This window comes from Vanacampus margaritifer, chromosome 3 (genome assembly GCF_051991255.1).
Source record: "Vanacampus margaritifer isolate UIUO_Vmar chromosome 3, RoL_Vmar_1.0, whole genome shotgun sequence".
NCBI lineage: Eukaryota > Metazoa > Chordata > Actinopteri > Syngnathiformes > Syngnathidae > Vanacampus > Vanacampus margaritifer.
Genome location: NC_135434.1, coordinates 8,039,364 through 8,053,142, shown reverse-complemented (window position 1 = coordinate 8,053,142; position 13,779 = coordinate 8,039,364). Strand labels below are relative to the sequence as shown.

General features: G+C 41.8%; 2 protein-coding genes across 5 annotated transcripts in view; one reads left to right on the top strand and one right to left on the bottom strand.

Annotated features, from left to right (window-relative positions):
* Window positions 1–3,750: 3,750 nt before the first annotated feature.
* foxb2 (forkhead box B2) lies at window positions 3,751–4,674 on the bottom strand. Its single transcript, XM_077562085.1, has one exon. The coding sequence runs from the start codon at window positions 4,672–4,674 to the stop codon at window positions 3,751–3,753; it is 924 nt and encodes a 307-aa protein (XP_077418211.1).
* A 6,628-nt stretch (window positions 4,675–11,302) lies between these two features.
* LOC144049321 (uncharacterized) overlaps window positions 11,303–13,779 on the top strand; it is a 35,329-nt gene continuing 32,852 nt past the window's right edge. For all 4 annotated transcript variants that reach the window (XR_013293538.1, XM_077562124.1, XM_077562123.1 and 1 more), the window contains exon 1: window positions 11,303–11,472. Coding sequence is in view for 2 of the 4 variants with exons in the window: in XM_077562123.1 (XP_077418249.1) it covers window positions 11,434–11,472 (39 nt within the window). In the remaining 2 variants the exon portion in view is untranslated. The remainder of the gene's footprint in view (window positions 11,473–13,779) is intronic.

The window sequence follows — 13,779 nt, the reverse complement described above, 5'->3', positions numbered from 1 at the left end:
TATTACACGTCTGGTTGCAAAGAAGGTTGTAACTTCATCTTGCAAAAAATAAAAAAAATAAAAAAAGTAGAAGCCCAGAGCAAAAATCTTTTCATACAAATACATCATCCCTGTGTAGACTTCAACTTTTGTTTCAACGGAAGATGACTCTTGAAGTCGCCCAAAAAATCTCCCCCCAAAAAAAGACTGTTAAATCACAGCAGAGAGACGACTAGTTTAGTCCAACCGCTGAGTGAGGTATATGACTGTCTCCCTCTTGTGGTACTTGGAAGAATTGCTGGATTAAATGTTCAAATCGTGCATATAGTTACAGCCAGGGTCTTAAACTTGTTAAAATAAAGTCCAGTAAGGCTGTCAAATACTGTTAAGTTCTATTTAATTTTAAAACACAATAATCTTTCTTTAAATGTAGGGGAACTGTTTGTTAATAAATGTATTTAGGAACAATTGTAATTAGGATTTTTATGTAAGTAAACCCGCAAACCTAGTTTCATTTAGCGACATAAAATTCAGTAAGTCAATCATGAGCAAACCTTAAAAAAAAAAAAAAGTCTTGCATGTGTGGACAATGCATTGCAACGAAGTTTGACTCGCTACGCTTTGCAGCTTTAATAGTTAATATTAGTCTTGCTTGTGGTTATAGATTTATAAAGATGAGTGTTAATGAATGACAAATGAATCTCTGTTTTGCAGCGTGTACGAGTTAAGGTGATTAAAAAAGAATTAAGATGCTGGTTATGATGGCCTAATCATTAAAACAAAGCATGTAGAATTTGCACCTCTGGCCCTTATGAAGTGCGCTTAATTTCCACTAATGCCCGATTGACTATGCAACGTTGCAGTTTCACTTGTGACACTAACACACCTCTGACCTCCATGTTTTATTCAGTTATTCAAAAGGCTCATATTACTCATTTTCCACTCAAATTTTATACACTTTATTCAAACTTGGTGGTATGTTCATGTCAATTTATAGGAAAACAAAAGCAAATTCTTGATGAAAATTTAATTGCATTGCCAAAAATCTATTATTTTTAATATACTGTATAATATCTAAATTCTCACAGGCAGGTTTCCATACACTTCATGTAAAAACGGGTGCATCTTCATTTTGGTGCCAGGGCAAGTCTAGCTACGGTTTTTGGGACCTTTTATGACTTTCTGGATGCGCCGGCTGCCACGGCAGCCACACCCCCGGCACATCTAAGTTGGTAGGCTAACAGAAAGTACACTCGATTTGAATCAAATTGTACTAAAAAAAAATCAAATTATCATCATTATTATCTTAAAAACATTTAAACAGCATCCCCCTGACCGCACGTCACAACTCGCGCCGGGTATTGTGTGTGGGGTGAGGTAACACATTAGATGCACGATCAGGGGTGCAAGTCGGTCTCCAATTGCCCAAGTCATCCGCAAAGGGAGATCTTGCAAGTTACCCGTAACACACATTGCGCCCGCCATCTCATCTCTGGAAACCCAGAGAGTCATTTTCTGCTTCTGTCAACCATGTGTGCGCGTTCCCCCGCTCTGATTTTAATGGGAACGAGGGGAGCCACTTCCATTGGCAGGGAGTCGGCTGTGTTCCATCCCACAATGGTGCAAACGCCCCCCCCCCCCCCCCTTTACGGACAATTTTACCTGTGCAAAATCTAGGAAAATACCAAAAGAATGAAAACTCCACCCATGCGCACAATTAGACTACTATATGCACTGGGTTCAAAAATAGGGCCAAATGTATCTGTTTGCGATAAAATAACCCACAAATACAATATTGTAATTCAGTGTTCAGCAGATCACTGGGGGCAATAATGTCTGCATTATTACTCCTCTTATTGTGTCTTAATTAGTGGCATTTAATTATACTGAAGAGCAGTGAGGCTTATTAGAGCCTGCTGATTAGGGAATTAACACACATGAGTGTGCACATACAAACACACACATGCATACACATACACTTGCAGGTACATGCGTACTTTCTGGTCCTAACTTGAACTCACCAACCATCCATGGTGCTTGCTCGTCCTCAAAGGCAAACAAACATTCACACGCAGGACATTTTTTCGAGTCTTCAATTAGCCTAAGAAGCATGTTTTTTTTGTTTTTTTCAAATGTGGGACCCAGGAAGTTAAGATTCGACCCCCAAATCTCAGAAATGTGAGACAGACATGCTCAGCACTTGTGTTCATTCGTGTGACATGACATACATTATAATCAACATTTTAAATGTAATAATAATCCGGAGTTATAAAACAATTTATATTTGATTACAGTCCGTTTATTTGTAAAAGTTGCATGTGGAGCCTAAATGACAACTTTTTTTTTCTTCATGTAAAACAAACAAAAATCAGACAAAGATTGTATATTATTTGAACTTTCATATGAGTTATTTTATGTCACTAATATACAATTCAGATTTTTTTTTTTAACTGAAAACTTTAAAAATATAATTTGGCAAGACTCAACCCTGATTATTTTATTATTTAAAAAAAAAATGCAAGTATTTATTTATTTATTTATTTATTTATATCTTTGAGCCACTAGTCCACCCTGTTGACCCTAACTTGAACTTGTTAAACGAACACCCTCATCACCATTTGTGTGTATGCGCTCCACTTGTTATCCATAACACCAAATAGTTTTTTTTAAATTTATCACTCCTCCGCTTCTCTTGGCCGGCTGGTGCATGTCAATTATTTGTTCAGAGGCTGGTGCGACAATGAGGGGGAGGAGGGGACACCGTTTCCAGGAGCCTTTGGGATGCTAAGCAGAGAGGATGGCCGGGGCTTGAATATAAGTCACTCTCAGTGCTGCTTTGTGCACGGAGAGGAGAGGAGGCGAGCTTCAAAGCCGCCGTTTAAACGCCGTCAAACAAAGGATGGAAAAACTTGATCCCGAACCTTGTTTGAAGTGCAACATCCATTTATTTGAGACACGCATGCAGCTCGGATGTCCATCTCTGTGATTTATGCCATATTTTTGAGTGTTTGCACGAGCAAGGAAAGTCATGATTCAAATTTGGTCAACCTCTTCATCATGCCTCGCATTTAATCATGGCTATTACGTAGACGTAAAAAAAATAACCTTCCAAATTAGATTGTGTGAGCATGGAGCACATTCGAATAGGACTTGTGTTTGTAGGAATGATCATCCATCTGTATAATAATTTTCAAAACCTCATTTTCTTTATAAATCATGTCTAAATCAGTAAAATAACAGGAACGCATGCAAAAATAAACACCGCATTATTATTAACATAAATGTTCCCTTTATTCAATAACATTTCAAAGTCCAATCATGTCTAAATCATATAGATGTATTTCTTTTTTTGGATCTATATGGGCCTCCCCCAGCTACTTTCCTCATAACTAAAATGTTCAATGTTAAAAAAAAAACTTCCCGAGTGTAGTGGAATGTCCAGTATTTTCTCACTGTCTCAAAATGTGTACATAAATAAATGCTAAATAAATCTAGGACAATTGTAACGTCTTTATAAATCTTTTGATAAATAGTTATCAAGCACTAACCAAGCATTAAAAAGTGGAGAAATACCCTATAAGTTGATTTCAATATGGTAGAAAGTTTTCAGCTAATTTCTTTGGTTCAGCGTGTCTGATTGTATTTTTTTTATAATGAATCACAAATTTAACAACAGTGTGCAAACAAAAAAAAAAGGCTACCATACAAATATTTTCCACACAGTTTTCCACCTTTTTGTGCCTCTTTTGCTGCCAGTCCTCCACCAAATGATTAAGACAGGAGGAGGGCCGGGTGCAGGAGGTTGCCTTTCCCCAGAGCGTCACATTGGGATGAGGAGGAGGTGCAGGTGGCGGAGGGGGAGGCCGCGGGGCACATCCCGCTCAGACCGTGAGACATAAGCGCCGGCGTGGGCTTTATCGGCACCGGCACGGCGGGCAGTGCAGGCCCGTTGGCACTGTGGTGGTGGTACAGGCTTTTTGCCGGGACCCCGAAGGGCGCGTACTCCTGGGACGTGGCCAGGGGCTCGGACAGCATACCGACGTGGGGCCAAACGGAGGTCATCAGCTGAGGGGGCACCGGGTAGCCCAGGTGGTGCATGACCGAGGTGAGGGGCACGACGCCCTTGTAGTCCCGATTGATGATGTTCTCAATGGCGAACGGGTGTTTAAAGCCACCCGGCTGGGGGCAGGCGATGCCCCCGTAGCCTTGGAAGTGCGCGGGCGTCGTCGGCGGGTGCATAAGGGGCAGGCGGCCGGAGGGCTCCTGGTGGCCCGGCTTGCCGCCATGCTGCAAATGGTGGTGGTGGTGGTGGAAATAGTGCAACATGGACGAGCTCTTGCACGCCGCCAGCTCGGCGCGCAGCACCTTGAAGCGCTTGCGGCGGCGCAGGAAGCTGCCGTTCTCGAACATGTCGCCGCAATCCGGGTGCAGGGCCCAAAAGCTGCCCTTGCCCGGCTGGTCGGGCCGCCGCGGGATCTTGATGAAGCAGTCGTTGAAGGAGAGATTGTGTCGCAGGGAGTTTTGCCAGCGCTGCGTGTTGTCCCTGTAGTAGGGGAAGCGGTCCATGATGAACTTGTAGATGTCGCTCAGGGGCAGCATCTTGTCTTGGGAGTTCTGGATGGCCATGGCCGTGAGGGAGATGTACGAGTAGGGAGGCTTCTGGTCACTGTAGGAGTTTTTCCCCGGTCGTGGCATGATCTCTGTATGACTTTTTCTTTTGTTAAAAAAAAAAAAAAATCAAAACTGTTTTTCCAGCCTCTTCAGCATGCAAGTAACTTCCACAGGGAGAGTTTAGTCCGAAATATCTGAGCCATTGAAGGGGCTGCAATGAGTTAGTAAACTTCACAACGTTCCCGCATCACTTGAAAAGGAAAAAACCCTCGTGCGTAAAAGTGCAAGTCCTTGCGTAAAAGTTGCCGGTGACGTCCTCCCTTTGCCCGCTTGCGCGTCTTGTCTTGTACTCTCCAACTTTCGTCTCTCTCTCCTCCTCCTCATATGAGATGCTCCCGATTCCAGTTTTCTTTTTTTGTGTGTGTGTGTGAGACCACCGCAGGTCTATGACGCTGCTATTACCAGACACTTTAAAAATGACACGCAAGGGTAGTTGTGTATGGGTGCGTGGGAGGGAGAGGGAGAGAGGGAGGGTGAGAGAGACTTATGAATAAAAATGAAGAATATTAGGAGGGTATTTAAAAAAAAGAAAAAATCATTTCCCTATTGGCACTATAGAAACGACTGATAGAAGATATAAAATACAAATTTTGAGCACTATTGAGACCACAATAAGCATGCAATACCTTGACTTTAATTCAATTTGTCAAATGGTTTTCCTCATTAAAATGAATGAAAATGCCATTCATTTTTTCAAGCCTCCAAAACAGCACCACTCATCATTGTGCTTTTTAAATACATACAGAAATATTGCATTTAAACGCATATAAGAGAATGTTAAACTGGTTGATACTATATTGTGTGCCTCTTAAGGGGCGTGGCCTCGTGAGTGACATCAGAAGCAAGATTTGGAGTTTGTCATTGCGAGTGTTCTCATTTTGCATTTGATCTAACTATCGGTGGCTGCGCATGCGAGGGTATTCCTTAACTCCTTCAATCTCAGCCATTTTCACTGAAGCAATCCCCTTCGCTCCCGACTGTATTACAAGATTTTGACTGATTTTGCAAGGCACACAGATTATGGTGTTCTATTGCTACAAAAACATGGAACTTACCAAAAGAAACATTAGAGTTTCTTCTTTCATCAGGAAAAAATATATATTTGTATCTGTTTCCGTTTTGCAGCAATTAGCAGTTGAATATAGCTAAGTTTCATCATTTTTTTACAAATCTGTTTGAAACAGAAGAGCCTTTTTGCAACATGGCTTTGCGGTTGATCTTTTATACTTTGCACTGCAGATTTTTGTAATAACTACCATTGCTTGCAAGCATTCTCTTCAGTCCAGAGGCTGCATCCATCAAAGCCTTCGGTACGCTCTAGCATTAAAAAAACATAAAAAAACAAAAAACAATGTATAAATACGTCTTTGGTAATATTTAAAATACAACGTATTTATACGTTTTTGGGAGCAAATGAGTTGAAGGTACTGTCCGACGTTTTTCTGTTGCTGTTTGTAAACACAACATCCCGGACAGGCCAAAGCAACCCCCCCATGTCAATCTGAAGCTTATGCAAACAATCAAGCATCCGGTCAAATTCGGACCTATGGACAACCTTGTCTTCAATGAAAATCACATGGATGTTTTGGGGAAGATGGCCGAAACATTTGAAACTCCATACAGGAAGACCCGAGCCAAGATTTGAACCCCTGTTAGTCATTACTAATGACAATGATTAAGTAGCATGGTGGACTAGTGGTTAGCATGTCCACCTCACAATCTAGTAGTTTTGGATTCAAATTATGACTCAGTCACTCCTGTTTTCTCTGGCTGACTTCCTTACACAATCCCAAAACATTCTTCTTCAGTTAATGGAAGACGTTAAATTGTCCATAGGTGTGAATTTGATTGTGAATGTTGGTTTCTCTATATGTGCCCCAGCATTGACCAGTCCAAGTTGCAGCCGTCTTACCCAAAATCACAGTTTAGCGACACAAAACTACTTAAAAAAAAAGTGGAAGTTGAATGCCCCAAAAATGGTGCAATTTGGAGTTCAAGCAATTTTTCCAGCAAAAGTAAAGGTGTGTTGTTGTTTTTTTGTAAGTCTGTCTTTTTTTGGATCGTCTTGTCAGAACAGTCCTTGCAGTGGAAATTCAAGAGGCGTGTGTTCCTGAAGTTGTACAATTTGGAGGAAATATACACCTTTGAAGTCAAACAATGTCAAACCATCTTCATGCATGACCTGGCAGGACACTTCAGCGTAACGTGTTTTAAAATTATTATTTATTTACATTTAAAGGATTAACGATCATAAAGCTGATTGACTTTGTGTGTGTTATTTATCAGTTATCAGTCATTGGAAAAGACTAAAAGCGTGACGATGATTACCATTTACTTTGTATTTCAGGGGTCCAGAACTCCAACCCCCAAAATTCACTTAGCAGCACCCCAAAATGTGAGTAAAAATCAGCCCCAAATACCATGACATAACGCAAGATAACATGGAAATAAACAGCAAGTCAGCCATTTTGTTTTAAAGCAGCTATTTCAAGGCAAATTCCAGGCCTTTATTTTCTGTATAATTTGTTTGAAAGTTACCAGTGATGACAAAAAAACATTTACTGTGAGGATGACCTGAGTGTCAATCAAAATTGAGCATTATTATCTTTTGTTAATATCCAACCCTTGTTAGATTTATACTTCTGTGTGCTTTTAAAAGGTAAAGACACGAATGGCGGCCTGGCGTAAATGTGCTCGACTGCACTTTGCGACTTTGCAAACAATAAATCATGTCTTCCTTTGCGCACCATCATCACTGCGCACACACAAGCTGCTGTTGATTAATTGCAGAGAGGGCCGTCCAGCGGCTGTCTGTCTGCTCAAACACTCTCGGGTGGATCCTACAAGGATGTAAACAAACTTTACGCCGAATCTCGGCGGAGAACCACCCCCAATACCCTTGCCCCTCTTCCTTCCCGTAACTATACACATCCTTCTCTGGCCAGGTGTCATGGCTGGGGGTCCTTGACAGTCTTCTCACGGGGTGGATGAGGGGGCCCACCCGAATACATTGCAATAATTAAGCCTTTGGTGAGTTTGGCCTCCTCAGAGAGGAAGTCCAACAATGTAATTAAGGGGCGAGCGTGGGGCTGCGCCGGTTATGAATATTCAAAAAAACAACGTCGGTTAATTAGCCCGCCTCATACGACGCCACTCAAAAGGTCAACTGAGGTGACACCAGAAGCGTATTTTAACAAATGGGACTTTATTGAAATTTGTTCTAATGTATTCACAGTGGTTCGTGTTTTTCTCGTGTTTTTGCCTCCTCCTTTTTGCTTTGTTTTGATTTTTATGCACCATGTGGGAACGTTTGCAGAGGCCCCTTCGAGGCCCTTGCTGCGCTTAAAAAAAAAAAAGGTACTCTTTATGCTCAGGAAAGATCAATATTAAATCAGTTTTCACAAAGGGGGCTGTTAAATAGACGCCACGGCAGATCTGCAGAACAAAATTAATTAACACGCGCGTGCACACACACACACCATAACGCCAAACTCCTGGACAAATATCTGGTTGTAAAGCACACCTTCTGGGCATACACAACATATGTCGGAATTATCCCTAATTGACTAATTACATAAATTACTCATTAAGTTTACAGCACATCAATTATAAAAGATGTATCAATTAATTTTGCATAAATTACAAGCGGCGGCGGCGGGCTTGCACGCAGAGGGCGGCGGAGGGAATAAGGGCATCCGGGAGGGGGGTCTACGAAGGTGGAGATTGTGTGTCTGTTTATTTCCCGTCAACACTAATAATAATGATGTGTTCGGCTTAAGGGCAAAGATGTTCCTCCAACCGCCGCCTCCCGTTTGCACGGTGGCAAGTGAGGGGGGTAATGGCAATTATAGTGATAATAATAATCTTAAAGACCTCTTCCGCGACTCATGAGGGGTGCGTGGTGGCAGCGAGAACCATTAAAATCAATTAGTGAGGCCTATTGTTTCCAGTGGAAAAATTAAACTGGGTTTAATAGCGGACGAGCAGATGTCCTAAGACTCGCAGCGCTAGTTCAAATTTCTCAGGTTTGCCCTAAAAATGCACTGGAACAAAAGTGTTAGGAGGGGTTTTATTAGATTACCTAGTGTTGTGAGCTGCTTTAAATGACTATTACATTATTTCCATTATGCACAGACTACTACTTTCAAACTGGCCAAATTAATCGATTCATAGACTGACTTAATGACAAACTCATTGAGCGACCGTCTGACTGATTCCTTGATTGAATGGTTTGACCAAACTGCTGACTTACTAACTGGACAAATTAAAAAATTGACTCATTGAGTAACTAACCCATTGACTGATTGACCCACCAATTGCCAACTGGTGATGCTCTTCAATTGGTCCAGAGAGAGAGAGAGAGAGAGAGAGAGAGAGAGAGAGAGAGAGAGAGAGAGAGAGAGAGAGAGAGAGAGAGAGAGAGACATGCCGCCCGGCTCGACACCCTGTCGATCTTTTGTTGCGGTAAGAGCTGTCTTGTCTTGTTCAGAAATGGTCAAAGCAGAGGGCGAAGTCAGAGGTTTGATAGGGGGTCTTTGATGGTGAGGCCTGGGAGGAAGTGGGGTGTGAAAGTGTTCTTTTCAAATCTGCTGTCGAACATATTGAAGTTATCAGCCAGTCTTTTAATGTAATTCGAAGAGGGTCTTCTGCCCAGATTTAGTCATAACTGTTTTAATTTCCTTATTTCCTCAGTAGAACTTTTGTCTGTGGATGTGTCTTTCGATTTCTGCTCGTGCCGGCATGTCTGGAGGGACTCCTTTCTTTCCACAACAATAGACCATTTGTCTGTGGTTGAAGTCAATGTGTTAGTATGACGTTTTTAAAGTATCTCATGTCCGGTGAACTCCGGGTGGGCTGGTTGCTGGGGGCTTTGTGGTACCGCCCTTCAAGATAGTATAAGAATGTTGTAAGTCCTCTGAAATCTTCGCACTTTTGAGAGGGTGCAGCCATTGTCTGGAACTCACTTGTGCCCGGAATATTCTGTAGAAATAAAAGCTTCGAAGTGACTGTTCATCGATCTCCAGCCTGCATTCGGATAACCAACATTCTCACTACCCGAAAGAAAATGAACACGCGGAGGAAAAGATCATTTCCTTCAACATACTCCACTTGCGGTTATGATTCTTCCGAAGTTGGTGATGGATCGTAGACCTTTTCACACTGATGCATAGTCTTTAGCAGAAAATTGTTTTTTTAAAAGTTTTTCTGCAAAGTTTCCCTTGGAGATTTTTATTTCCTTTGACTTATACTCTTTTGGCCTGATTGTATAGGACCCTGTTCCCTCTACGAAAAACAACGTCCTGGCCTGGTGAAGTTGGCGAAGTTTGGCAGTGAAGCATGACTCGCTATCATTGATCACACGTCCTGACAAAAGCTGACATAGGACGTCACAGCGTCTCTAATTCATACAAGTTGATAGTTCAAACCACTTCATAGACCAGTTTATTGATGAACAAACGGACTAATTCAATGGGCTTGTTGATTGACCGACTAATTATTCACAATTCATGGAGACTCAATGACTCGATCGCTAAACTGACTACATAATGGAATTTGTCGCGTAGCTAATCAATTGGCTGACTGTCTCACTGAGTGGTTAACCCATTGACCAACTGATTCATTCACAGGCTGACTTATTGACTCATTAATTGAATGGTTCATTGGCTGAGTGGCAAATTGACCAAGCTACACAAACTGACTGACTGATTCATTGACGAATGAACAAATTGAGCAAATTAATGGACTTACTCACAGGCAGACAGACAGACTGACTGTCTAAATGACTAACTCAATGACCCCGTTGACTAGCGGACTCCTTGATTGAATGATTCACAGATTGACTAACTAACTCATTGACTAATTGACCGACAAACACATTGACTGATTCACTGACTGACAAAGTGTCCAATTGACTAATGTACGAACACAGACTGACTGACTGGTTATGAGTGAATTTGATGGCATACTGAAGCTGTATAAATAAACAAGTCCCCACTTCATGTTGCTCTGCTTGCCATTGCAGCAGAATCTCAATATTGATTGACTGAGTGTCCAAAGTTGTGCTAGCTCCCTGCAGTGTTACTGCACCGAGGCAGCTTCCATTAACAACACATCCTTCTCTGCATATCACGTTTTACGGACTCCAATCTTGCCCGCTTCAGCAATAACTTTTAGGCTTCCGTGAATCCCAAAAACGACACACAATCTACCTAAACCTGCAACCAATGAAATCAAATTACAACATCAACAATGTTGTTTTGTAATTATAGCTTTGAATAAACTCTAATGGAGTATTATTGTGGTCGATGTACTGTATGAGAGTTGCTTGCTGCTGTCTATGGTGCTGATGTAGGGCACTCGCTCTACCTACTAGCTAGCTAATTCTATCCAACAAATAAACAATTATAAAAAAATACACCATATCCGCCCAATTTACTATTTCACTGTCAAAATGACTGACGCGGGAGGGTTTAAAAAAAAAAGCGAGTGGCGTAGTAACACCATAGAGCCAACGTGCGTATTCCTCCGCCGCGACAACTAGTGCCGATAGTCATCCACACCCAGCCAGTTTACCGAGAAGGGGCGGTGCCAACACACACAGCTGCAGAGGGACTACTGCAGTGGGAGCGTAGCAGGGGGCGGGGGGGGGGGATTCCACTCTATTCTGCAACACACACACATACACGCACACATCGACACATCCCGGCACATAAACGTCACTAACTGAATTGTTGTGTATCCTATGTGGAGCTCCACGTTCGTAACGCGCCGACGCAGGCCGACATGGACGACTATCTGCGGAGGGTGGACTGCAGACTAGGGGTGAGTTGCGAGCCTCCACACACACAACAGAAGCCTCCCGTGTGTATATCTGTGCGTGTGCGTGTACGCGTGCGTGCTTACAGGCTTCTTTCCTGTTGCTGCACCTGTAGCCACACATAGCACCATTGCTATAGTATGATATGATAGAGATGAGGAGGCTTGTGGTACCCCTTCAGGCTGACATCAACAAGTTAAGGGCCCCCACCCCCACCACCCAATACATCCTTTCCTTGCATGCAAGCATTGCACTCATTAGACTCAGTGGTTTTCAAACTTGGGTCAGCGAGCCGAAGCTTGGCGGTGTCGTATCATTTAGAAAAAAAAAGTGCATACCTACATATTGGGAGGGGTACACTTTTGACAAGGCAGCTTTGTTTACCGTGTATATGGCACATTTCATACACTTGGTAACTCAATGTGCGTCTCATAAAACATTTAAAAGTATTTACAAAAAAAAAGACCTAAAGACATAACAAAAAAAATGACTACTGTGCAGTGCAAGAAAATATTTTGGAAAACTGATTTAAAAAATACTTTAAAAGACCTCAACCCTCCTACTGTAAGTATGGGGAGTGAGCATATTTTAAACCTTTAAACGTATTATTGACCCTTGGGGCTGACCTAATTTTTTGGGGCTATAATATGATTGTGAGATACATTATCATCACATATTACTATTCCTTTGCGAGAACAAAATGCGTAAACATATATATACAGTAAAGTACTTTATTCTCATAATTTCCTCTAAAAAATATGAATTTGACATCATAACATTGCTACTTTTTGTGTGCGTGTGTAAAATAGGCATCTCTTATTCTTATAATGTTTTAAGTATCCATGGTAGTTACGTCTTATTAGTGTTCACTATGAGGGGTCCTTGGAAAAATAATTCTCTCAGAATCCCAAAAGTTTGAGAACCCTTGCATTAGAGTACACGTAGGAAAAATGTCAGCATTGCATTTATTGTCTGCTTACACGCATCAAACTTTAGCACATGTATGATATCAAGTGACAAGCATATGCTAGCTAGCGCTGAGTGCTAACAGCCGTCTGCATCTTTACTGTTGTCAAACAGACGGACTGAAAAGTACTTTGTTTACAAAAACTTGGTCAGTGGGGAAGGAACCAAAAACAGGAAGTTAAAATCCCTACATCTCCAACCTATCCACCGACAAACCCACCGACATACCAACCTCATTTTTGACGACGCACCAAGCTACCAAGCTAGCTAGCTTCCTTCTCTCACCGACGTTTTCTGAAACGCGCCCCCCACCAAAAATATCCAATCACCTTCACATTCCCACCTAAGGACAATTTTGTGTTTATTTAACCTAAAATGCACGTTTCCGACAACCAGGGTATCCCCAAAAAAATCACAGTTTTGAACCGCTGTGAGTAATGAGCTAGTCACTCGCCCAGCGACTCATTATATTCCCTAGGATCATATGCCAATTAATACGAAAGGCTCGACCCAATTTATTCTGTTTTGTTTTTGTCCTCCCTGTATTTCAACGTAAGCGTGGATATTTTTTTTTGCCATTGCAGGTCTGTCTGTCATTGGCGCTGTACTCTGCGCATGGCCACCATCCAGAGCATCCATACTCCTAATTGCCCCGAGCCTTTACATCTCACTCACACTGACTCTATCTACGTGCGTGTGTCTAGCTCTGCAGATAAAAACAATGTGCTGAGTAGACTTCCAGCATTGTTCCCTTTCGCCCGGAGCGATCTGATTACGTCTTTAACTCGCGATAAGAGGCGCAAGGAACGGAGAATGCGTGGGGCTCCGCTCGTCACGTTCATCCTTGCAAACGTACGAGGGTCATTCCATGTCAGTTTCTCCCAATTTTGAGGTGTGATTGGAAATGGAAAGAAAAGACTAAGACACAAAATATTTGATTCTAAAAGTTAAACACAGAAATACAAACAAACACACAAATACAAAAGAAAAACACTCGCAAGGAGCTGCTGTTGAAACAGACTAAATGGCCAAGTTCCTGATGTCACTCATTTGGCCACTCCCCTTAAAGGCACACATACAGCGCTACAGTTTAGGGCTCAACTGATGTTTTTTTTGTTTTGTTTATAAAGATGGGCACAATTCTGTTAAGATGAATAAAATTCAAATAACAGATTAACTCATTCACTGCCATTGACGGCTATAGACGTCAAAAATTCATTTGAAATATTTCTATTAGTTTCACATTTTTCCCCCCACTTTTGTTAACAAGAGTATGAAAACCTAGAAATTTTTTTATTGTACATTTAGAACAGATATAAAATTTGTGATTAATCTTGAGTTTTTTA